The sequence below is a fragment of the Oreochromis niloticus genome, linkage group LG15, assembly GCF_001858045.2.
Source record: "Oreochromis niloticus isolate F11D_XX linkage group LG15, O_niloticus_UMD_NMBU, whole genome shotgun sequence".
Lineage (NCBI taxonomy): Eukaryota > Metazoa > Chordata > Actinopteri > Cichliformes > Cichlidae > Oreochromis > Oreochromis niloticus.
The window spans coordinates 11,196,329-11,220,301 of record NC_031980.2 but is presented as its reverse complement, the minus strand read 5'-3'; the positions used below and the strand labels follow the sequence as shown (position 1 = coordinate 11,220,301).

The window sequence follows — 23,973 nt, the reverse complement described above, 5'->3', positions numbered from 1 at the left end:
TCATGTCCTGGGTTTCTAGTCCCAGGCTTTTGTTCCTTTGTATCATTTTTTAGTTTCACCCAGTTTAGGTTTTGTTTTAGTTTAGTCACTGCCATGTTTAGCTCTTGCTTGTATTTCGTTTTCCCCACTGTAAATAAAGCTCTGCGGTCCAAATGCCTGCACTTGGGTCCTTTCTCTCACCACTCCACGTGTCTGCTCCCGCAGCCGTGACAATACCACATTAGAATAATCCACCTTCCACAAATCTGTTGCTCTTCTTTCCACATGAATGTAAGGTTTAAAAAAAGTGTAAAAGCCTGTAACTATTCAATAAAAACACTAAAAGTTTTTCGGTTACAACCAAAAAACTGTTCTAGTACTAAAATACCTTGTCAGGCATCCGTTGTATGAATTAACCTCCTACCATGCAGGTTAGCCTGGTGCTGCCAGCTGACACCTTTCTTAAATAGTTATGCTGTTCTCTATTTTAATCAGGTTCAGATATGTGGAGGGTACTTCAAGCTGAGAGTTTCTTCCTGTAATTGCTTCACTGAGTTTGTACAGCTGGGCTTGAAACTCCTTAATCATTTGCTTTAGGGCAAACTCATCAAATCGCTCTTCAGCGCACTGACCCACGAGAACCTGTAAAGTAATGAAAAAAGGACAACCGATTTAGTGATATGATCTTTAAAAACCTGAATTACAAAACCTTTTTGTTACATCTGGCCATTCTCTACTTCACAGTTTTGGCCTTTGATCAGGGACCTCAGTTTGTACAAATACCAAACATCTGGTCTTACCTTCATGTCTGGGCTTATTAGTGAAAGCAATAAGCTTTCACAATAAGCAATAAGTGTCCATGGATGAAGGAGTTTCAGTTAAGAATTGTGACCAGAACCGTGATTAAAAAAATATATATATGTATATATATATGTATATGTTGTTTTACTTTTTTTTCTTTGGAGGTGGTGATTTTGGGGGGAGGGGCTAGTGAGGGTTGTGCATCATGGATTGATAAAATGTAAAACTTAATACATTAGTGCACTTCTGAGAGAGATGTCGAGCCATTCCTGCAAACTCCACTGTCTCTCCAACATTTGGGAGAGTCTCCAAAATTGTCTGCACACACAGCAAGAGCGAGCCATTGGACACCCAGGAGTGGTAATCAAGCTAGATAAAGAAGTGTTGAGTAAATAAGCTTCACAGCTGTGCACACAGCTTCCTCTGGAAATCATCAGGAAATCTCTGGACTTTAAATTTAGCTTACTATAAAATGTGATCTAAAATTGACAACCTGTATATAAAAGATGTTTTAATTGAAACACTTTATGCATTTCATTGCCCAACCTGTCTATTATTGTTTGCAGCGAGTTGACTTGTCACTGTGAAGATCAGCATTGTGATGAACTTGATCACTCCCTCAACAGTATAAGTATGCTACTATAAGTATGGATCTGGTGGATCCTCTTTTGAAGCTCTGTGTCTTTTTGCACGTCGCCGTCTGACGGATAGTATTAATCCACTATATTCCTCACAAAGCTGGCAAAAACATGACAGTTTGACTTTCAATGAATCTGACATCACTGCAGCATTTTTAAATTAAGAATTAATCACCACACTCCCAACAATGTGCAAGACTGTTTATTAATGAATTAATTTGTAGATGTTTATGTAATGCTTGAATGGATTTCCTGAATGACATGGCCTCCAGTATTACTGTGAATTGCTGAAATGAAGCCATCCTGCCTCTGAGTGACAAAGTAGTTTACTACTCCTTTGCTACTCTATTATAATTCTTCAGAGTCAGGCTGTCCTAAAAACGCTCCGAAAAACCTTTAGCGGATCCAAAACACTGCCCTGAGAGTACTCACCGAGACTCCCATATTAGCTTCTACTCATTGGCTTCCAGTTAAATCCAGAATTTATTTGTTTACCAGAGTTTGCAAAAGAATAATGGCAGTCAGACCTTTTAGCTATTAGATCCCTCTCCTATGGAACCAGCTCTCGCTTTGGGTTTGAATGGCTTTTAAGACCAAGCTTTCTTTTTTGATTAAAGTTAATATAACAGTTATGCGTCTATATGCTTGAGCACCTCCCATTTCTTTAGTCCTCATGCATTTGTCACAAATTACCTTTTGTCTACTTTCTCTTGTAGCCCATCACCCTATACCACCCCACCCCATTTATGGCTGTCTTTATGATCCATTTATTTCTTTCCCCACCGAGTGACACCATATTATTGCCCTTTCTAAATCTAGTCTTTCATCAAGTTCATACTTCTCTACTTCACCCTCGCTACTTTACAATATAAAAGTGCCTAAAGACAACTGTTGTTGTTAACTATATAATGATTGAAAAAAAAGTTCAGACTGTAGCAGTTTTCATACTCTTAATTTAATGCTGACCTGTTGATGATGCTCCACAGCGTAGTAGAAGTTGGGGATCAACTGCAGTCTTCATGCAGTGATGTTCTCTGGCAGGCAGAGGGAGCTGCAGGAAGAGAGACCCCGTCTCATGAGCTCTTTTATCCCCTCATATCCAAGTAAACTCTGTTGCTAATCAGGTGTTAGTTGAAATTTCTAAATATATTGCATAAAAAAAGAGAATCCACACATTGCTTGAAGTCCCATCAGGTCCAAAAATAGTTGTACACAGTATTGATGTGCAAAGTGTACCAGAAGTGTGGGATCAGTAGCTGTACACATAGAAAGTAATTATCAAAGTAAAAATTTGAATAAAGATCAGGGTAAAGTCCTCTATATGATATAAAATGATATAAGTAATATAGAAACATCACTATAGAAGGGTTTTATAGTGTATCTCACCAAATTTTACCTTGTAGAGAGGATGGATCTCAGGGAAGGTGCGGAAAGTAGCAATAGCAAAGACCTCTGCCAGATAGTGAGTGCTCATGAGGTGATTGACTGCTTGATGTTCCAGTAGATCTGCACTTTTAATAAACAGCTTGGCTAGCAGCCAGTCTGCCTCAGAGTCACTGGGCAGAAAGATGGGGTTCTGCTCAGAAGGCTGTAGATGCAGCTGTAATAATAAATATATTGAAAGATATTGTACTAATGCTTCTGAAAAAACCCTAACCATTCATAATGCAAATTTTCACTAGTATCTTCTGTATTTACCGTCCTGTTGGAAGACATCTGAAAAACAGTGTGGGATGTTGGAGCAGCAGTTTATCGGCAGCTGAGAGGAAGAGGTTGGATAAACTCATTAGGAAGGCCAGCTCTGTTCTGGGATGCACCCTGGACCCAGTGCAGGTGGTGGGAGACAGAAGGACTCTGGCCAAAATAACATCTCTGATGGACAGAGTCTCCCACCCCATGCATGTAAATGTTGCTGAACTGCAGAGCTCCTTCAGTGAGAGATTGCTGCATCCTAGATGCATGAAGGAGCGTTTCCGCAGGTCCTTCCTCCCTGCAGCTGTCGGACTGTACAATCAGAACTGCTCCCAACAATCATAGATGTTTACATCTGCGCTGTAACTGCAATAAGTTAATCAACCGATTCGCACTACAACCTGGTTTGCCTCTTATCTGTAGTTATTTATATTTAATTTAATAACTGTACAGTACTCTGTTTATAGTAACCATTGTCCTTAATGTAAATATGTAAGAAAAAATTGTGTATGTTTCTGTTCTGTGTCCTGTGTACTGTTTGTTTGTATATGTGTCTTTCTGGCTGCTGTTACAACCAAATTTCCCCTTGTGGGACAATTAAAGGATTATTCTATTCTATTCTAAAAGCAATAACCGTGCATTACCAAACCCTGAACTGCCCCTCTTCCTAATCTTTGGCACATGACACGTCACCGCCACACCACCTCCTTTGTGACTGGGATTTGGGGGAAGTTCTGTGCACCTCTTGATCCCATTTGGGTTTATTGCATTCAAAAACTGGAATCCAAAAAAATCATCCTCCTTCCAGTGCTCTATGACATACTCTGGAAAAAGTTAGCAAACAAAGATCTCATATGATAGGGGACTTTTTCCACAGTTGCTGTGGTCAAGTAAAAACCTTTGGTCCAACATATTCTGCTTTTCTCATTCAAGTTTTTTCGTACCCTCTTACAATGAAGGACAACTGCATTTACGAGAGAGTGGTTAATAATGAATTAGATTTAAAATAAAGTGGGTTAGAAATGTGAACCTCCTGTTGGTTTGCTACTTTTGTCCTGCTGGCTAGCACAGCTAACCTTAGCTAAATTCATGCTAGCTAACAAAGATTGTACAAACCTGCGTTTATTAGCATATAAACAATTTCTGCTTTATGACAGGGCTAGAATTGTCATGTGACTTCAATGTCTCAATTAACTGAATAGACACCTGTTAAGATGGATTATAGCAGACTACAAAGCATTTTTATTACAGCATAACACTTTTAGAGGGAAAATGTAGCATTTCCTATACCTCTACATATGTTAGCACAAACCTAATCTCCCACATACTGACTATTAGTCTTTTTTTACTTAATGCAATGGGTAAATTCTTTAATTAGCCACTCCAGTGTGTCTGTCTGCCTTTGCTAGTGAAAGCCTGGAACGGAGAACAAAGTTGCAGTCTTGGTGTAATCTTTTTAGGCCTTTCCAGAGAAGGTACACCACAGTTACACTGGAATTGGCTTGTTAACCCTTGTATGGTGTTCAGGTCTGTGAGACCCATGCCATTTAGAGGCCGTTGCCCCTTTAGGCAGTATATACCATCAAAACCTGCAAAATATGGTATAAAGATATTTACACTTGATTATAACTGATTTTATTTTTTTTATAACATTTTATTTAAAAAAACGAGAAGCACATTAATTCATAAATGTGATCGAACAAAGGTAAAGGGAAAAAATTAACCATGTTTGCTGTTCACATGGCTCGTAATTGGGATGAAGTAAACATCTGTTGAGTAATTTAACATAAAATTGTTTGATAGTGTTAATTGGAAAGCCAAAACGCTAGCGGGTCCACCAGACCCATGAACACTGGCTGAGTAACAAAAATACGAACACCACACAAGGGTTAAACTGAAATCAGTTTTCCAAGAAACAAGTGGTTAGGTTTGGACAGCTTTTTTCCCTTAAATCTGTTTCTCATTACTGGAAAACAGTACTGGTCAGGCAAGATGTTTGTTTCGGGTGTGTTTTTCTTCTCTTCCAAGATATCCACCCCCCTCAGGCATCACCTGGAAAATAATCTGATTTGTGATAAAAGAAAGCTAATCTTAAAAAGCTACAGGCTTTAAAGTCACAGTCCTTATTTACAAAATTCCAAGATTTATTTTGAGAATCACTGTCTTAATGTTCAGCTGAAATTGTCCACTCCCCTTTCTGTTCCACATAAAGTGATGTATATGTGGTCTAGTGACAACAGCTCACATGCGTAATGCGTGCAAAGGAAAATTAAAACATACAGCTTTACACAAAGCGTGATTGTTCCCACCGTTCTGTCGTGAATAAATTTCCTTCTTTGTGGTTGTTATTTTTAAAGCCAGTTTGTGTAGTGTGTCAGGTTTGCCTGCAGGTCTGTACCTGCATACTGGGTTGGTTTTTTTTGATAATTTTTCTGTTTCCCAGCGTTTTTACACTGTTTGGCTGATCCCTTTGAGTCAATTCTGAACCACATAAAAAAAGAAAGTGAAAAAATGTATATTGTACAGTGCTTAACATGATTGTTAAGCCATCTGTCATGAAAACACAAAATAAATATTTTAGAAATTTCTCAAAAAGTTGTTTAAAATTAAGAATTATATTGTTATTAGGGAAATAAAGTGAGTCCACATTTTTATACCCAAATTTTAGCCAACACATTGGACTTGAATCAAGCATATTTTTTTTCTGTTCAGGAATACGAGTAAATAATAAAATTTGGTATCTTAATTAAAAAATAATGAGCTTTACTATTTCTTCTTCTTTTTTATAAAACAGTAAATTTGAAAATTAATGGATAACAATACTTACGAATCAGCTCGTGCATACTGGTGCACTAACCATTACAAAAACATAAAAAATGATTTTGGTAATTACTGGTGCTTTTTATTTTATACAACTGTGCTATAAACTCTAAATCAGGGGTCTCCAACTCCAGGCCTCGAGGGCTGGTGTCCTGCAGGTTTTAGATCTCACCCTAGCTCTACACACCTGAATCAAATGATTAGTTCATTACCAGACCTCTGGAGCACTTCGAGACATGTTGACGAGGTAATTTAGCCATTTGAATCAGCTGTGTTGGATCAAGGACCCTCAACATCAAGGACCCTTGAGGCCTGGAGTTGGAGACCCCTGGTCTAAATCTTCAGCATTATAAAAGAAGGACTAACCTTTATATATCTATAAGTAGTTAACAACTGTGTGTTAGGGTAATAGGCATTATCCTTGGTAACATTAGCTATGCACACACTATGTGTCTATCATGTGCCTCCTACAACCAAAAAAAGGAGTGACAGTCTGAACTCACTGGAGTTAGATACTCAGATGTGCATGCTACTTTCAGGCGTATAGGAACAAACTATTTTAACTGTATGTATATTCTTTAAAAAGCATGAAATTATGACAAGTTAAAAACCATTTTTTCATTTTGTTGTAAAAAAAAAATGTCCCCCAATGTCCCCAAACTAATCTTGTAATCTATGTAATACATAGTAGATACAAAACATGAACATGCGTATTTATCATGATACAACTAACATAAAACCTGAGAAGCTGCCAGCGTCACCTCACTTGGTACTATATGTACCAGAATTATAGACAAAGAAAGCAGGATACAATGTATTGTTGACTAAATGGTTACACTGTTCTCTATTTCAGTCGGGTTCAGATATGTGTAGGGTACTTCAAGCCGAGAATTTCTTGCTGTAATTTCTTCACTCAGGTAGGACAGCTCTGCTTGAAACTCTTTAATCATTTGTTTCGGGGTAGGTTCATCGAATCGTTCATCAGGGTACTGACCCAACAGAACCTGCAGAGGCAAAATTAGTCAGACTAACAATATTTTATTTGTGATACTCTTTTTTTTTTAAAGGAATATAAATAAAGCATGAAAAGAAAAAACGATACATACCACATCTGTATACTTGTGGGAAAGTACCCAAAGCATTCCTGCAAACTTTACGGTCTCCCCAATATTTGGAAGAGTCTCCAATAATGTCGTCATGCTTGACTGCCCCTTTGTGGTTGGAGCAGGTTTGTAAAGCAAGCCTGAGCCACAGGGCGCCCAGGAACTGTAGTCAAACTAGAATGAAACAGAAGTTTTTATAAATGACTTGCTTTATTTTTCAAACAAAGGACATAGCTATTGAATCTGTGTAAATAAGGGTAGATATCTGTTCTCATGTTAAACATTATCCACCAATAGCTTCAGAGCTACAGCAAATTCTATTATTCTTCTATTATGTTTTTCTGATACATAAAGCAAAGGGAATTATAGTCGGAGAGAATAACTGACAAAGCAGATTTTACTAAATGTTTTATATAGTTATATAAATGATAAATGTGGTCCAAGATTTTGCGTGCCATAATGTGTGTTTTTTGATTTTTGCTTCACCTTATGATAGCATTAGGTGAAAGTTGAATATCTGGAAAATGTAGTTGGTTTCAGAATGTCAGAATTTGACAACATTCACATGTTTGCATAAAATCTGATAACTCAGCTTATCCCAGCATGATGGGACAATGATCCAAAGAACTGGGTGCAGTAACTTGCAATGACTTGACTTACTCAGCCAAATGCTCCTAAATTTCTTGTAAAATTATGAGGTGTTTCTCTGGATCTGCTGCAGTATGCATCCTTTACAAAAATGCAAACCAGGGAAACATGGAATAGTTTAGAGACACTTCTCTGTGGCCAAAAGGCAGCTGAATCAATTCCTTATTGGAGATGCAAAGACTCACTGTACTTGATCAAACATAATTACATAGCCTGCTGTCATACCTGTCCATTATTGAGTGCAGCATGTTGAACTGACACTGTGAAGATCACCATGGTGATAAACTTGATCACCTCCTCAACAGTATTAAAGGATGCCGGAAACCCTGTTAACAGAACGCTGGCTGTCAGTCACTATTTTTTTCATTATAACCTAAGCTTTATGTGACAAATATAATTAAGGGTATTTATTATTTACCAGAGAGTTTGTTTCCTAAGAAGCCGTGTGTAAATATCTCATTGATCCATTCCTGCAGCTCGGTGTCCTTGCACACATCGCTGTCTGATGGATAATAGTGCTCCACTATATACTTAACAAAGCTGGTAAAAATATGAAATATATGCATGTAAATACAATTTTATATTAAATTTGCATTGTAAAACCATATTAACACCAAGTTCCATCAATTAATCATTGTTGTAGTTGCAAAAATATAAATGCAATGTGTAGTGTACCAAACTAACAAAATCAGATTAATATTATCTAGTAATAAACATCTTGCAGCTGTATTGCAATGCTGTTGCTTAAAAACTGTATTATTTCCATACAGTTAATTTAATCCTGACCTGTTGATGATGTTCCACAGCTTGAGGCCGTCATCTCTGTAGTAGAAATTGGGGATTGACTGCAGTCCTCGTGCAGCGATGTTCTCTGGCAGGCAGAGGGAGCTGTAGGTCATTCTGGAGAGACCCCGTCTCATGAGCTCTTTTATCCCCTCATATCCAAGTGAACTCTATTGGTAATTAAGTAGTTGTAGTTTGGTAGGTTTCTGGAATTTATAGTTATTGAAATATAAAATACAAGAACTATGAGAGTGTTGGGATGTACATATGCATACAATGGTTAAAGGCCCATCAGGTCCCAACAGATTGTTGCGAGCCCCGTTGTTTATGTTCAGAGTGTAACGGAAGTGTGGGATCAGTAGCTGTGCAGACAGAGAGTAAAATACCAAATACAAGTTAGAAAACAAATCAAAGTGAAGTTCTGTTAACAGAAAAGAAATTATTTTTAATGTTGAAATAGGTTTTTCTATAGTTTATATTACCACACCTGTAAATTTGTGGTGTCATTTTACCTTGTAGAGAGGATGAATCTCAGGGAAGCAGCGGAAAGTAGCAATAGCAAAGACCTCTGCCAGAAAGTGAGTGCTCATGAGGTGATAGACTGCTTGATGTTCCAGTAGATCTGAACTTTTAATAAACAGCTTGGCTAGCAGCCAGTCTGCCTCAGAGTCACTGGGCAGGAAGATGGGGTTCTGCTCAGAAGGCTGTTGATGCAGCTGAATTTATAAGAAAATAAAGATAATAAATATATTGAAAAAATACAAACAAAAAGAGAGAAAAACTACAACTTAAATGCATAATGATACCAGTGGCTCCACACGCACGTCATCACTGCGCAACACAAAAGAGCTCATAATATGAATGCCATCTGTTCTCTCAGTAAAATACCTGTATTGCAATTGGCATCAGTTTGTTCTCTGGGTTCATGTAGAACAAACACAAGCCAGCTGTCACATGCAGAGGGTGACCATCATACGTCCTGGTGGGTATTCCATCCATGATCTTCTGGTCACAGATGAAGATATTTCCTTTCTGAACAAACAATAGAGAACAGAAGCTCAGAAGTTAACTGGAGACAGCAAATTTAAAACTACGTTTCATTCATACCCCCATTTCCTGCTTCAAGGAGGTCCCATCTCTCAGGAATGGCTTCACCATCTCCTCTGTGACGGGAAAGTTTGGGGGAAGTTCTGAGCACCTCTTGATCACATTCGGGTTTATAGCATTCAGAAACTGGAATCCAAAAAAGTCATCATCCTTCCAGTGTTGCATGACATACTCTGAAACACATTGGCAAAAAAATATTGTTTCCTATCTTGTCAGTAATCATTGAGCTTTTACAAATGAGTACCTGCTCATAATCACTGCTAACAACAAAGAAAAACAAGATTCAGACTGTCCTTTATAATACGACCCTATAAAACAGTCTAATTTCTTCAGGTTTAGCTGCTGACAGTTATTGACGCGTCAGCCGTTGATGTAGATGTATTTCACCAAGATAGTGTTTTCTACCTGATATTGTAGTCTTTTTGAACCAAAAGATCTTCTTCATATCATCTGTGTTTGTCCATTGTTTAGTAGATCCAGCGAGCCCCTTGAACATCAGTTCAGCACCACTAAGTGAGGAGGAGTAAGAAAAATTTTAAACAAGATACATGACCAGTAATTCACAATTCAAAAAAATCTATTAAGATACAGATTGAATTCCTAACTTACGTCATCCTTTTGGTATGAAGCATCTCATCTGATTTGGCTGCAGAGAAACGTACTTCAGCTGGAAACTCAGACACATTTTTAAAATGGCTGTGGTGTGGTAGCTTTTCATCAGTGATCTCCCATCTAAAAACAACAACAACAAAAGAAAGTGTGAAGTCAAGTGTATAGCTCAATGTTTAATGTTAAAAGACACAAAAGTAAGAGTATTAGCAGCATAAATATGCATGTAAACTTACTGGTACAATTTCTTTTTATCTAGTAGCTCATTTCTTCTGTGGTCAATCAGCAGAGGATGATCATCCTCAAAAACCTTCATAGCTGTGAGGTATAAAAACGGTTTCAAATAAAAAAAAATAAATAGTCAAAAGCAAAATACAACAATGTTTGAAAAACATTCAATAATATCAGCATCATTAACTTGTAAAGAATTGCCATTTAAGTTTTTAGCAGACCTCGCCCTCCTCTGAGCTCCACCAGCTCTCCCCTGGAGATCCATCTGTGACAGGGGAAGAGAACGACATCTCCCTCTGGAGTGGTCACCACTATTCTGGAGCAGTACCACTCATCTTCTGAGATTAGAAAAAATGGATCTTTCTCAGCCTTGACAAGAAGAAGCTTTCCCAGTGACATACTGGTTTTTATGGTGTATGCTCCTGTCTGGAAGTCAGAATATAAAACAAACGTTAAAAAACAAACTCATTGCATTATGCAACTTTATCATACGTGCATGTTGAAAGCAAGCTAGAGACTCGTGCAATAGTGCAGTCACTCAAGTTAAAGCTTTCAAGTGCTAGGAAAAAACAGAATTTAGTGGACTTCAACATACATTCACAGGCCACTATATTAGGTACACCTTTTCTGCTGCTCATTAACGCACAAATATGATCAATCACATGGCAACAACTAGATTCATTTTGGGATATAGACATGGTAAACCCTGCTGAAATTCAAACTGAGCTTCAAAAGCCTGGGTGAATATTGGAGTTGTCTCAATTTCTGCTGCAAGGGTCACAATTTGGCATAATGAAAGCATAATACAACATAAATGCATAGATTCATCTTGCGTTATACCAATGGGCCAGGCTGCTGCTGGTGTAACGGTGCGGGAATAATTTTCTTGCCACATTCTGGGCCTCGTAGTATCACTTGAGCATCATTCAAATGATCTAAAACATGCTTCTTGAACATTACAATGACCTCACTTTACTCAAATGGCCTCCACCGTTACCAGACATCAGTGTAACAGAGCTCCTTTGGTATGTTTTGGAACAGAAGATGCACATCATGGATGTACAGCTGGAAAATCTGGTGCAACTGCAAGATGGCTCAAATTCTCGGAGGAATTTTTCTCTATAATGAAGCATTAAGGCAGTTCTGGAGGAAAATAGTGTTTCCTCCCCAGTACTAGCAAGGTGTACCAAACCATAGGTTCTCTCCCTAGTCCCTAAGAGTGACTCAAAACATGGCTGCACTTTGCCCCTGGAAGAAGGAACAAGGGCCCCCTATTTTATAACATTGTTACTTACTTACCTTGCCGGATGTAAAGTCGATGCCCAAGTTGTCCAACTTAGTTCGGTCACTCTTCCCTTCTGTTCCAAACAGGGTGATGTATATGTTGTCCATTGTCCCTGCATATTTCATGTCACCCGTTGTCACCTCTAGCTTGTACTCCGCCATGGTCATGTCTTTGAAAAAGTGTAGGAGAAGAAAATAAATCTCAAAAATATGATAGCAAACAACAGAAAGACGTTAACTTTTGTAAACTTAAAAATATTCATCGAACGAAATTCTTGTTTAAGCCCAGCTTCACTGAATGTTGTCCCGGGTGCATTATTAAACCTAAAATGCAATGATAATCAGCTATCATAGCAAGCACAAGCACAGTGAGTACACAAACCTTTGCTTTGGAGCCGTTCTTACTCTCCTCTTAGAAGCTGCGTTAGTCGTCGGCTTTATCTGTGGTTTCAATTCAAGTGGGAGTTACATTTCTCCCTTTTTCAAAAAAAACTTAACAGGTACACCTGGTTAATCAGGTTTGCCTGAGGGCAGCTCCTTAGATGAATGCATACTCTGTACTTGGAAAAAACCCCACAGACATTTTTCCAGATAATTATTGTTTTCCCGTTGGTTAGCAGATCCATTTAATATCAAATAAACACAGTGTTGGGAAGGTTACTTTTAAAATGTATTCCACTACAGAATACTGAATACATGCCCCAAAATGTATTCTGTAACGTATTCCGTTACGTTACTCAATGAGAGTAACGTATTCTGAATACTTTGGAATACTTAATATATTATCATGCTGTTTACAACTACATGAATGTCCTATTGCTGTGATTTATTACTGTTACTGAAGGTCCGCGGCTCCGAAACGTAGTAAAGGGACCTCTGGCTAATACGTCGGGTTCATGTCGGGCTGGTAGCCGAAAACTAGCTTTACTTTGTTGTCTGGGTCAACTTTGCTTGCCAGAGACAGAGAGAGGCGTTGAAAGGCTGCTCCAACTGAACTTATTTTTTCCGGAGGAAAACACGAACACAGTGTACAGTTGAGTCTTAATAGCTTACTTACAAATGGGCTCGTCAGGCACTCTTCTTGGCTGCTGTGGTTATTATTATATTTACATGCTTCCAGCTCCCGTTTTTGCTCCGTGACAGCTCGGACTTTTCCTTGTCTCCCTCCCTCGCTCACAGACACATAACGGGTATGGCAGTCCATTCTCCCTGCAGCACGGACTACACTGCCCATCAGGCTACATGCTTTAGAGCTATGCCTGTAGCATTCTGCCTTTTAGCTTAGCACAACAACAACAACAAAAAAGCGCTCTCTCACCCAGGAAACACGCAGAGAGAGAGCGTCACCCTGTAACCATGGCAACCGTAACACTGCCGCCTGGAACAACAGAACGTAGCTGTCAAACAAACCCAAACAGTCCTGACCCGCGACAATATGAAACAGGAAAGTACCGCCGTGTATTCCATTTATTTCAACAAAGTAACTGTATTCTGAATACCACCTTTTTAAACGGTAACTGTAACGGAATACAGTTACTCATATTTTGTATTCTGAATACGTAACGGCGGTACATGTATTCCGTTACTCCCCAACACTGAATAAACAGCATCAATATAAATATAAACTGTCTAGTGTCAGTTGAGATAGGTTCCAGCCAATGTGCAACCCCGAATTGGATAAGAAATGGAAATTTAGGTTTATGAGACAATTTTGATTTTTAAGCAGTGTTGGTCAAGTTACTTGAAAAAAGTAATCAGTTACTAATTACTGATTACTTCCCCCAAAAAGTAATCCCGTTACTTTACTGATTACTTATTTTCAAAAGTAATCAATTACTTAGTTACTTAGTTACTTTTTAAAAACACGATTTACAACCTGAATAGGTGATAAAGCGATAGATCTTTCAGCCCAATTCTACTTTTTCTGCATAATCCATCATACAAAATGTAATCAAATGGAAAAGTCTCTTTTTATAACTTGTTTTATTAGTTTTAATCTTTTAACTTTATGCATCAAGCAAAAATTAAATTATATGCAACATTCTCTGACTGGAAGAAATTTGTTTAACATTTAAACCTATTTTCTGCACATTCCAGCACATAAAATAAAATATTTTTTTGTGTTTACACTCACTCTTTCAAATAGATGCAAGTAAAACACAGCAGAAAATAAATAAAATCAAAGACTAGCGGTCCTGTTGCTCTATTTTCACCTGTAAAGCAGGACTGGATTAGGTGGAGGTTTACCCTGGTGCAGGTGTGCCGCAGCGGTCAGTGGAAGAATCCGCGAGTTTCTCTGTGAATTTCACATTACGTCGTAGTACACTCGGTGCTTGCTTGGACGTCTAGGGGGTTTTTTCGCTGTAAAAAGAAGTTTTCTTCCCACGCACAACGGACACTAATGTTTTTGTCACTTTTTATGGAATCAAACTCAAAAATAAGGTCAGTACTTCCACGCTTTAAACGCTGCATGCTACACTCTGTCCCGCACTCGATATATTATGATCTGCACACAGCTGTTGTCACGAACGTCGCACTCGCTTACGTCACTGTCATGAGACGTTCTCGCAAAAAATCACGGTTTTAGTAACGCAGTAACGCAGCGTTCCTACGTGAAAGTAACGGTAATCTAATTACCGTTTTTGCAATAGTAATCCCTTACATTACTCGTTACTTGAAAAAAGTAATCAGATTACAGTAACGCGTTACAAGTAACGCGTTACTGCCCATCTCTGTTTTTAAGGTGATTTTTCAGTCATAGTTAGAAAGTGTTGGTATGTGCTGTAACCCTCTTAGAGCTACACTGACTTATCCCCTTGTATATGTCTGTCAAAATAAAGTCATGTATATGTGGTCGTTTACCCTTACCTATTGCAACCTGCATGCTCAGCTCACTCAACTCAACCTCAAACCTCAAGTTTGCATGATGCAGATTTACAGCGAGGAGCTGCATTAAGTCTTTCTTGTTTGCGGTCTGAATACTTGCTTTGTGTCTGTCCCATTGTGACTCTAAAGATTACTTCCTCACAGTTAAGAATGGCTCAACACCAGCACCTGTAATAATAAAAAAATGTCCACAATTAATTTCAAATCTCACTTTATGCATGCTTAGTTCCCTCTCAGAATTTTGGCCTTCTGAGCTCAGGTCTGATTTACCTTGCTGCTGTCTTTGCCCCTACTATCAGCGAATCTCTGGCACTTACTGCAATGTGGGTTGTGCAAACCAATTACAACGGAGCAGTGATGACATAACACTTACAAAGAAGCTGTGTGAGATAATACCACACTGATCCATTCCTGGGAGCCACTGTCTTTTTGTGGAGACATTGCAATACTCAGTAATAATCACTCAATAATCAGTTTAAAGACATTTGTGCAACAACATGCTACTAATCTTGGCCTTGCATTCAACTCTTTCTCCCTCTGGAAAAGATCAGTTTGGACTGTGGCAATATGCTTATTCTGTTAATTTAATCTTCACTTGCTAATGATGTTTCACTATATGATCCCGGGAGGAGAAACAAATCCCTTTTGGGGTTGCATTAGGAAGTGCAATAAACCCCTGCTAAATTAAACATGTAAAGCTACCCACTGTGACAACCCCTTGTGAATATGGAAGTAGCAAGTAGCATATTACATCTCTGTAGCAGAAGTTGGGGATTGAGTCCAAACTGGCCAACAGAGGGAGCTGTAGCTCACTTTAGTCAGACTTTTTTTCCCATACCTGCAACTAGGTAGGATGAGCAGCTGTACAGACACTGAAGACACGTTTTTCATGAACCGTTTGATCCTGTCAGATCCAAAAGACAGTAATTATTATTAGTTAAATATAATTAATAATCAAACACATTAGTGGTAGATGTGCTTTTTGAATTAAGGATAATCTAAATGCAAATGTAAAATATAAATACGCCGATGCTAGATCTACTACTAGATGCAACAGAAATATTTTTAAACAATTAAAAAATGTAGATGATTTTTTATAACTGAGTAAATACCACAGTTTTCCTGTATTTTCACCAAGAGAATATAAATACTGTTGTATTTGTTTATGAATATTTTAATGCTGATATTTGACTGGAAAAAGAAGTGGTGAAAATGTTTTAGAATTAATTTAGCTGAGGTTAATCTAAATTGTAGCGTAAATGTCAGCCTAGAGTTGATGACAATAATAGATGTAGCTGTAGTTTTTAAATGCACTGTTTTTCCATAGACTGCAATAATGGCCAAAAAAATCTGCAAACTGCTGCAGATTTATCGGCAGCACAGCCAGGATGAAACCTCCTGTTCCACCACATGCCAAAGGTGCTCTACTGGGTTGAGGTCTGGTGACTGTGAAGGACATTTGAGTACGACGACCTCATTTTCACGTTCAAGACACCAGTTTGGGATGAAATCGGCTTTGCGACATTGGCGTTATCCTGCCGGAAGCAGCCATCGGAAGATGGGTACACTATTTAAATGATGCTCAATCAGTACCAAGAGGCCCAAAGTGTCCCAAGAAACTGTCCCACACACCATCACACCACTAGCAGTGGTCTGAGTTGTTGATACAAGGCAGGATGAATCATGCTTTCATGTTTACAGACATGTATTGCAGCAGAAATGGAGACTTGTGAGACGTTTTTCCAATATTATAATGTCCAATTTTGGTGAGCCTCTGCAAATTGTAGCCTCAGTTTTCAGTTTGTACCTGACTGGAGTAACAGCCGGTGCTGTCTCCTGATACTATAGTTCATCTGTTTGTGTTTAGGGAACACATGGCAAACACATGTCCAGGGAACTGATGCTCACTTGATATTTGAAGACCACTCTCTTTAAACTCTGGAGATGGTTCTGCAGGAAATACCAGTAGATCAGAAGTTTCTGAAATACTAGTTTTAGAAACACAGCTATGCAATTTTAATTAATAATTTAACTGTGATTTAACTATACTAGCCTAGTTACAGTAATAGAAATAAATAAATAAATGAAACAAACCCTCCAAAATAAGAAAGAACTGTACAAAAATTGTAAAGACTTTATTAAACTGTATTAAAGCACATGCATTACTGTGTTATCCATCTGTTTACACTCACATCCGGACATCCTACACACCCAGACAACAAGTTTGCACTTGGCTGACACTTGAAGAGATCAGAGCTATAACATTTAGGGTCACTGAGGAGGGAATAGCAAATATTATATAAAGTGCTGGCATACCTTCTGGCAGACAGAAATTATGCAAAAAACCAAAAACAACAATCTGCTTTTCCCCATGGCTACTACTGAAAGGCAAGAGTGTGAAAACATTTAAATTCCTGTTAATATAGATATCATATCACATAGAATAATATAAATCCACTGTGCATATCTGTAAATATAGTTCATCTTATCAGAATAAGTGCGCATTTTCAGATCATATCCATGCGAAGTGAAATGCTTGTTTTATTTCTCTCTCCACAGGGACCTCACACACACACACACACACACAACAAACCTGGCAAGTGAAGTGTGTTTTCATTAAGGCTTCTTCATAATCTAGTGTGATGCAGGAAGAGATTTTCTTTTTTTAGTTGCAGCATTCACACATTACGACAGTGAATCTCATGCAGCTTTGACTGGTCGGTCGTGTTTGGTCAGATGTTAACATGACGTAGGACGCGACGGAGTGAGTGTCCATCCCGTGCGGTGCACATGGCAGGAAGGGGTACAGGCTCGGTCTTATGCTCCACAGTGTTGAAGTGGCACTTCTTAAGGTGGTTCGACATGCTGGGGACATCAGTGAAGCCCCACGATAACACCGGGCTGAAGGCAGTGCTGAATCGCCACACCTGGGGTAGTAAATAAAAAAAGTAGTTTTTGATTTATTATCTTTCACATTTAATATAGGTAGTACAATAGCTATATACATTGGTGCTAACAAGAAATTTTAATAACTATTTTAGAGAAATAGTTACACACCAGTATACAGTGCAGTACACTGGATTTCTGCTTACTTTATTTTTCGTCTGCCATGACACTGTGCCATGAGGACCAGGGCTTTGTCTTCGCTCCCACTGCAGGTCCACTATGCCCCTGGTTTGGAGGAGGCTGGCACAGACTTCCCTCATAGTCCTTGATACCAATGACAGCTGGCACAAGCTGAAACTGTCCAGGAATCCAGCTATGTGCCACAGTATCTCAATAGGAAGCCCACTAAACTGGTCTGACTGGGAGTCACCTGGAAGTTTTGCTTTAGGGCAAGGCTGGACTCCAAAGGATTTGAGGTGCCTGTCATGAATCACCTTTGCCCCCTGGACAGATGGGTAAAATCTTCTTTGGGAAAATGTGCAGCCATAATATGCCAGGGGGCAGCGTTGCTCCATCCAACCATTGAGACCAGCGTGAATGTCACCGTGGACATTTGTGAAATGGGATGAAAACTGGTCCCGGCGGAATGACTGACCACAGACAAAGGGGAACATATGCTGGTAGCGGGGGTTAGGAGGGAGGTAACGGTTATGGGGGACTGCCTCGACCTCCAGAGCTTCCAGGACAAGACCTAAGCGGAGGGTACGGAAAGGGCTGGGGTAGGAGATCTGTGGGGCAGCATGGTCGCAGGCAGAAGCAGAGGCCATGTCACCCACTCTGGTGTTAGTTACTAAGATTGCAGCAGGAAAGGTGAAAGTCTGTGTGCCAAAGTTAACATGGTAACCATCAATATAGACGGTATCAGAGATCCTTCTGCACTCTCTAGACTCCTCTAAACAGAAGAGCAGGGCTGCTGTGATCAGATCGATCTCTCCTAGACCCATGGGGTCGTCATCCTGCTCTAGCTCTGAAGTATCCACTGCCTTGTCCTCCATTACGGGTTGTAACCTAGGCAATGACCTGCCTGGAGTGATACCCATCTGACCATTAGAAAATGAAGATTGGCTTGGGCCCCTAAAGGTCTGGTAGTTCCTCTCGACCCCATGGTTTTCTGAAAGAAAGAGCCCTCTATCTTCTAGAACGATATGACCAGCCCTCTGTGCCACAGGCTTTCTAACATGGAGTGGAGGTGCCATTTGACGGGCAAGTAATTCTTGAGAGTCATCAGCATGCAAGTTATCTTGAACCTCAATGGGACAGGCCGTCTCAAGCCAAGCCTCAGGTGCCCCTAAAAATGGTCCATTGGCTGTATTCACAATCATTACGTCTGTTTCTTTTAGAGACCCATTTCCACTCAAACAGCTTGAACAAACACTTTCCTCCTTAATGCCACTTTTATGCAAACTATCTGAAGCTGCAGGTGTTTCGTCTTCCAGTCCATTCTGAAAGTCTCCATTGTTGCTCAATCTACTTTTCTGTACAGCAGCTTCTTTGTTCACACGCTCTGCGCTGGTTTCACCAGAGCTGGCACTGCTAACAAAGTCTAAAGCAGCAGCTAAGCTTCTTGCAGTCTCAACTGTGGCCTCATACAGTTTACCAAAGTGCTCCTCATTCAAGCCATTAATTCCACTGAAAATTTTCTCCTTTGCTGAGCCTGGTGGGGGTGGTTGTGCTTGATGAGTGGCTGGCAGCAGGGAAGGTGACTGAATAAATGAGGAGGCCTTAGGAGCACACGTTTGTAAAGTGGAGTGTGTCGCTCTGTTCTCTTTACTAACACTGACAAGTGGCTCTCCTTGTGCAGTAGGTGCCATGGCAATCACCTTGAGGGACTCCAGCAGTGTACGCTGGTCCTGAAGGGCAAGTGCCATGTCCAGCTGCTCCACCTCTTCCACACCACGGCTCAGGCTTTCATAGGAAGTATAGTCCAGGCAGCTAACAGGCCATCTGTTCCACTCCATAGTACAGCACACAAGTCCAGCTGGACACACTTCCAGGTGAGCATACATCTGGTTGCGCACCAGGGTGGCAGGGCAACCATATCCACTGTTTAGGCAAGGAATCCTCATCAGTGGGCACATAAGCTGATGTTCATCCACTTTGCAGGAGTGAAAAACAGCCCCACAAACCAAAGGACACGTTATAAGCTCGCAAGAAAGTCCTGTTTCAGCTTTGACCGTGCACCTCTGGTTAAAACAGGACATACAGTGAACATGGTCCTCTTCCATCTTCAGACCAGAGTGATGGGGAGTGACTCTGGAAGAAGACAGTCCAAAGTCCTGCCAAAAGATCAAATGCAGTAAGTGTAGGGTGACGACACATAGGCAACAAAGTCTGCTCCACATCTGTGAAGCAAACTGCTTTAATACAGTATCAGAGCTCGAGTCAAAAAGCAACAGAATGCAGTGTGATATGATGAAACCAAGATTTTATTTTTTTGCTATATTTTGCGTTTTACAATTAGAATAAATAGCATTATCTTGAAAAGACAGTTCGTAATGGTCACTGGGAACATACCACAAGGTAATTCTTCATGCTAACAACAATAACTGACATGCAGGCCATCTGGGCACCACATTAAGTATGTTGCACATTGCATATCTGCATTTACTACAGCTGTTCTTTCAAAATGAGAAATATTAAAGATAAAAGAATTGAAAAAAAAAGTAGCCATCTGAACCCTCCCTTGTACACATAAAATAAAGGAAACTATAAAATCAGTATTATGCTGTCCTAGAGTTTTGGTCAAGTCTTGAAAGGCTGCTATAACTACAACAAACCAGTAGATGTCACACATGAGAGCCATGCCTCAGGACTAAAGATCTTTATTTCAACCAAATAGTGTGTAAGCAAAGCATCAAAGCTTCTTAAGCATGCAACAAGAAAAGAAGGTAATACAACAGATATGATATTTCTAGGTAGCAGAAACTGCATTTAAAAGAGACTTTTACTGTAGTTCATTGCAGTAAAAGAAGTGTGCTAACCCTTTAAATTTATTGTCACAAATTATTTCATGAAAGAGCGCCGCATTATACTTGGCCCCTCTGCATACAAGATAACATGCCTCATATGAATGCACTGGGAAAAAAATCAGTAGTAAATGGTAAATGGCCTGTATTTATATAGCGCTTTACTAGTCCCTAAGGACCCCAAAGCGCTTTACATATCCAGACATCCACCCATTCACACACACATTCACACACTGGTGATGGCAAGCTACATAGTAGCCAAGTAGTGACAAAGCAAACCTAAATATTCTGTAGTTTTCTTCTTTCCATGAATGAAGCCTGCATGGTAACTGTGAAACAGTGCCCTCTCTCCCAAAGAATAACAAACTCAGCTGCAGTCACGTGACACACCTAAAAGGCTGTCTCATACAGTACCTTATTAGGAAAATTCCCTGGTCAGTGCAGGACGCTGAAACCTTTTCCTTTTCACATTTTGGACAGGAGAATAACATATCTCCCTCATTTTAAGCATGATTTGAGTCGGCAGTGTGTTCTTTTTAAAAATGTAACAAATTAACTTATACTGAAAAACAGCATACTAGTTTTGAGTATATTAAACACACTGCTGTATCTATTATGTCAATCACTGGCAAGGCTCCAAAAAAAATCTTACAAAACAAATAAATTGTATTAAATCAAATTTAGGAGCAAAATAAATCTTCATCTTTAAGAATTTACATAGCCAGTGTAATTCCACTGTTGCACTAGCATTTGATAGTGCACTTAAAGTTTAACTTCCTGCGGGCATAAAATGCAAAAGTGTGTTGGCTCATAATGAATGATTCTAGATTATATTAAAGACTTTAACAGAAATTGTGATCAGAACACATTAAATAAAGTTATTTTGTAGCCAGGACTTGGAGATCAGCTAGTGGCATCTTTAAGAGCTGAAAACACATCTAAAATGTATCCAACGAAGCTGGACATGTAGAAAAGGCACTTACGGTGCAGCCATTTTTAAATCTCACGTGTAAAAAGATAAAACAAACAAACAAACAAAAACCTGATGCCAGTGGCAAGTTACTCAGAGCATCTGTTTCTGTAACCACTTCAAGCAAACGAGTGAATACAAACAAATCCATCTGAAAGTTAAATACGCTACCCCGTCACTTCTAAACCTTGCAGCATGTATAAATACATAACCCAACACGCCACTAACAACCACAATATTTTAGCAAAACAATACTACTTACTTTTTTACCAGCATCTCTTTTCAGATGTGTGACCCAAATAAGCGCATTCACTGACAACAAATGTAACACAAAAACACAGCGTGGCTAGTTAATGTTCCCCGCTAAGTTTACTTAAAACAAGAGCAAAAAAAGACGAGAAGCTTTTACTACCGTGTACAGTCGTATATACCGATTCCAGTGCTGCAAGCTTGTTTGTTGTCATCAGCGCCTTCCCCATCAAATCAACTTGTTTTTGTAACAATGGCAGGCAGGCTCATACTGTTAGCTAAAAACAGCTAGCTAGCTCGGAAGTTGAACGGTTCAAAACAACAGCGGTATAAACCCGGGTTAGCATGCAGGGCACTTCTTACCTGATCGTAATGTTGGCAGCAAAAAGTCCGATCAAAAGTATTAAAAAAATTACAACAAACCCAGCTGTTAACTGCAGTTACAGCTATAGAGAAAGTGCTAATGATAGCCACTAGCTAGCTACATGTCCTCTCAGCCTCTCTCTTTTTTTGTGTTCAAAACTTTATTGACCAAAGCGCACATCTGTTTTCCACGGGGTAAAAAAAAAAAAGAAAAAAAAAGGAAGCTGAGAATAATCACGGGAGTTGCCTACATAGGCGAATACAAGGAGTCTTGCAACGATGTAAAAAGCAAACAATACTGACAATCTGGTGTTTTTAACTGAACAATTAATCTAAATTTTAAAAAAGTACACATTATGGTTAGTATTTAGTTCCACTTATACATCATGACATCTATAATAACTATGACAGAATAAAACTGTACTGTTATGTCATGGGTTATTCTGACATTGTAGCATTAAAATTTGTAAAACCTATAAAAATATATTTGGAAGCCCAAACATATATCATTGGAACACACAAATGTTACTTCAGTAATGTGTGTATATCACTTTAATTATGTGTTTAATAATGTGATTAAGGAGAGAGAGAGAGAGAAATTGTTTGAAGTACAATATTTACAACAATTGTAAAAAGAAGGAGAAAGTAACAACATACAATTACACTGAAACAGTACTTTAGTAAAGTTCCTGAGGGAATGTACTGAGTTACATCCCACTGCTGATTCTATACATGCTCCCATCCAATGGTGTTGGGTTCTGTAAGATTAACAGGACTTTCGTCCAACACCAGTGGATAAGGATGGACAAGAGGGTCCAATAATTAAGTTAAGTTCAACTTCAATTCATTATAAACTGCAAGTCTAACTAACAAAACTGGCATATTACATAATACAAACCTGATAATTTTATATAGATTAAGCCATTAGTGAAAAAGATTTTTTTCCAATAATAACTTGTATTCCTTGATTGCTTCTGTTCAGTAATTTCTGGATACCTTACAATGTACCGTGTATGAATTGATGACGGAAGCTCCTTAATGTATGCTATAAATTTATTTTATTTGTTCATTTTATTATGTCTCCGTGCAAAAAAATAACTCACAAATAAAGTTGCTGGCCTTAAGTCCACAAAACATTACAAATATGACTTAAACGATCATTTGAAAGAAGATTACTGATTTTCCCATGTGCTGGTGATTCTAACTTTTTCGAAAAAGTGAGAAAATGAATGACCTGCTAAACTGAAAATTGCTCCTCTTTAAAAACAGAAGTCATATAAACTTTTGGGTCTGATATGTCTAAGAGAATGCAGCTTTACAAACATTTTTTGAATAACATGCAGTAATCGCTAACAAACAGGAGAGGTCACTGTTGCACTGTTGTTTTTGTTAAGCCTCCTCCCAGGTGGAAAAAGATGGACTATGCTTCACTTTATTGCTGTTAACAGAAGGACATGCCACGTTTAGAGGTCGAGGCCACCTACATAACAGCACCACAGGACCCGGGGGAGCTGACTCACGGACACATCAAAGCTGAAACAAACCCATGCAGTGGGAATATGGCTGTTTTACATCATATCAACATCATATCAACCGAAGTCTCACTGTCATTTAATTTAAAGAACTAAATAAAACAAACAAAATGCATTCAAGTCCACTCAGGTTGAGGTCTGGACTTTGACTGGGTTATTGCAACATCTTGTTTCTTTTGTTTTTTAACTATTCTGTTGCAGACTTACTGCTGTATTTGGGATCATTGTCCTGTTGCATAATCCAGTTTAGGCCAAGCTCTAGCTGTTGGACAGATGGCCTCGCATCTGAATCTAGGGGAGTTTATGGTTGACTCTGTGACTGCAAGGTGCACAAGCCCTTTGACTGCAAAACAAGCCCAAATCATT

General features: G+C 39.1%; 2 protein-coding genes across 5 annotated transcripts; both read right to left on the bottom strand.

The window, feature by feature from the left end:
• Positions 1 to 411: 411 nt before the first annotated feature.
• Positions 412 to 12,341, bottom strand: LOC100701198 (hydroperoxide isomerase ALOXE3). 3 transcript variants are annotated; one of them, XM_025898577.1, is made up of 18 exons: positions 12,078 to 12,341; positions 11,711 to 11,865; positions 10,633 to 10,837; positions 10,417 to 10,498; positions 10,181 to 10,303; positions 9,977 to 10,080; positions 9,572 to 9,744; positions 9,353 to 9,496; positions 8,977 to 9,180; positions 8,740 to 8,826; positions 8,468 to 8,634; positions 8,100 to 8,221; positions 7,907 to 8,007; positions 7,037 to 7,207; positions 3,117 to 3,177; positions 2,815 to 3,018; positions 2,385 to 2,469; positions 412 to 621 (listed from the first exon to the last, which is right to left on the bottom strand). In XM_025898577.1, exons 2-16 carry the CDS (start codon positions 11,861 to 11,863, stop codon positions 2,999 to 3,001), a joined length of 1,917 nt encoding a protein of 638 aa, XP_025754362.1. In that variant the 5' UTR covers positions 11,864 to 11,865; positions 12,078 to 12,341; the 3' UTR covers positions 412 to 621; positions 2,385 to 2,469; positions 2,815 to 2,998. The 3 variants fall into 3 exon arrangements, with proteins under 3 accessions (XP_025754362.1, XP_019200991.1, XP_005454708.1); XM_019345446.2 differs by lacking the exons at positions 412 to 621; positions 2,385 to 2,469; positions 2,815 to 3,018; positions 3,117 to 3,177 and adding an exon at positions 6,534 to 6,934 and having other exon boundaries at positions 11,707 to 11,865; XM_005454651.4 differs by lacking the exons at positions 412 to 621; positions 2,385 to 2,469; positions 2,815 to 3,018; positions 3,117 to 3,177 and adding an exon at positions 6,534 to 6,934 and having other exon boundaries at positions 12,078 to 12,339.
• A 4,356-nt stretch (positions 12,342 to 16,697) lies between these two features.
• On the bottom strand, positions 16,698 to 22,275 carry LOC100701472 (F-box only protein 30). 2 transcript variants are annotated; one of them, XM_003449886.5, is made up of 3 exons: positions 22,076 to 22,275; positions 17,674 to 19,803; positions 16,698 to 17,508 (listed from the first exon to the last, which is right to left on the bottom strand). In XM_003449886.5, exons 2-3 carry the CDS (start codon positions 19,750 to 19,752, stop codon positions 17,314 to 17,316), a joined length of 2,274 nt encoding a protein of 757 aa, XP_003449934.1. In that variant the 5' UTR covers positions 19,753 to 19,803; positions 22,076 to 22,275; the 3' UTR covers positions 16,698 to 17,313. The 2 variants fall into 2 exon arrangements, with proteins under 2 accessions (XP_003449934.1, XP_005454710.1); XM_005454653.4 differs by lacking the exon at positions 22,076 to 22,275 and adding an exon at positions 21,876 to 22,013.
• Between the last annotated feature and the right edge of the window lie 1,698 nt (positions 22,276 to 23,973).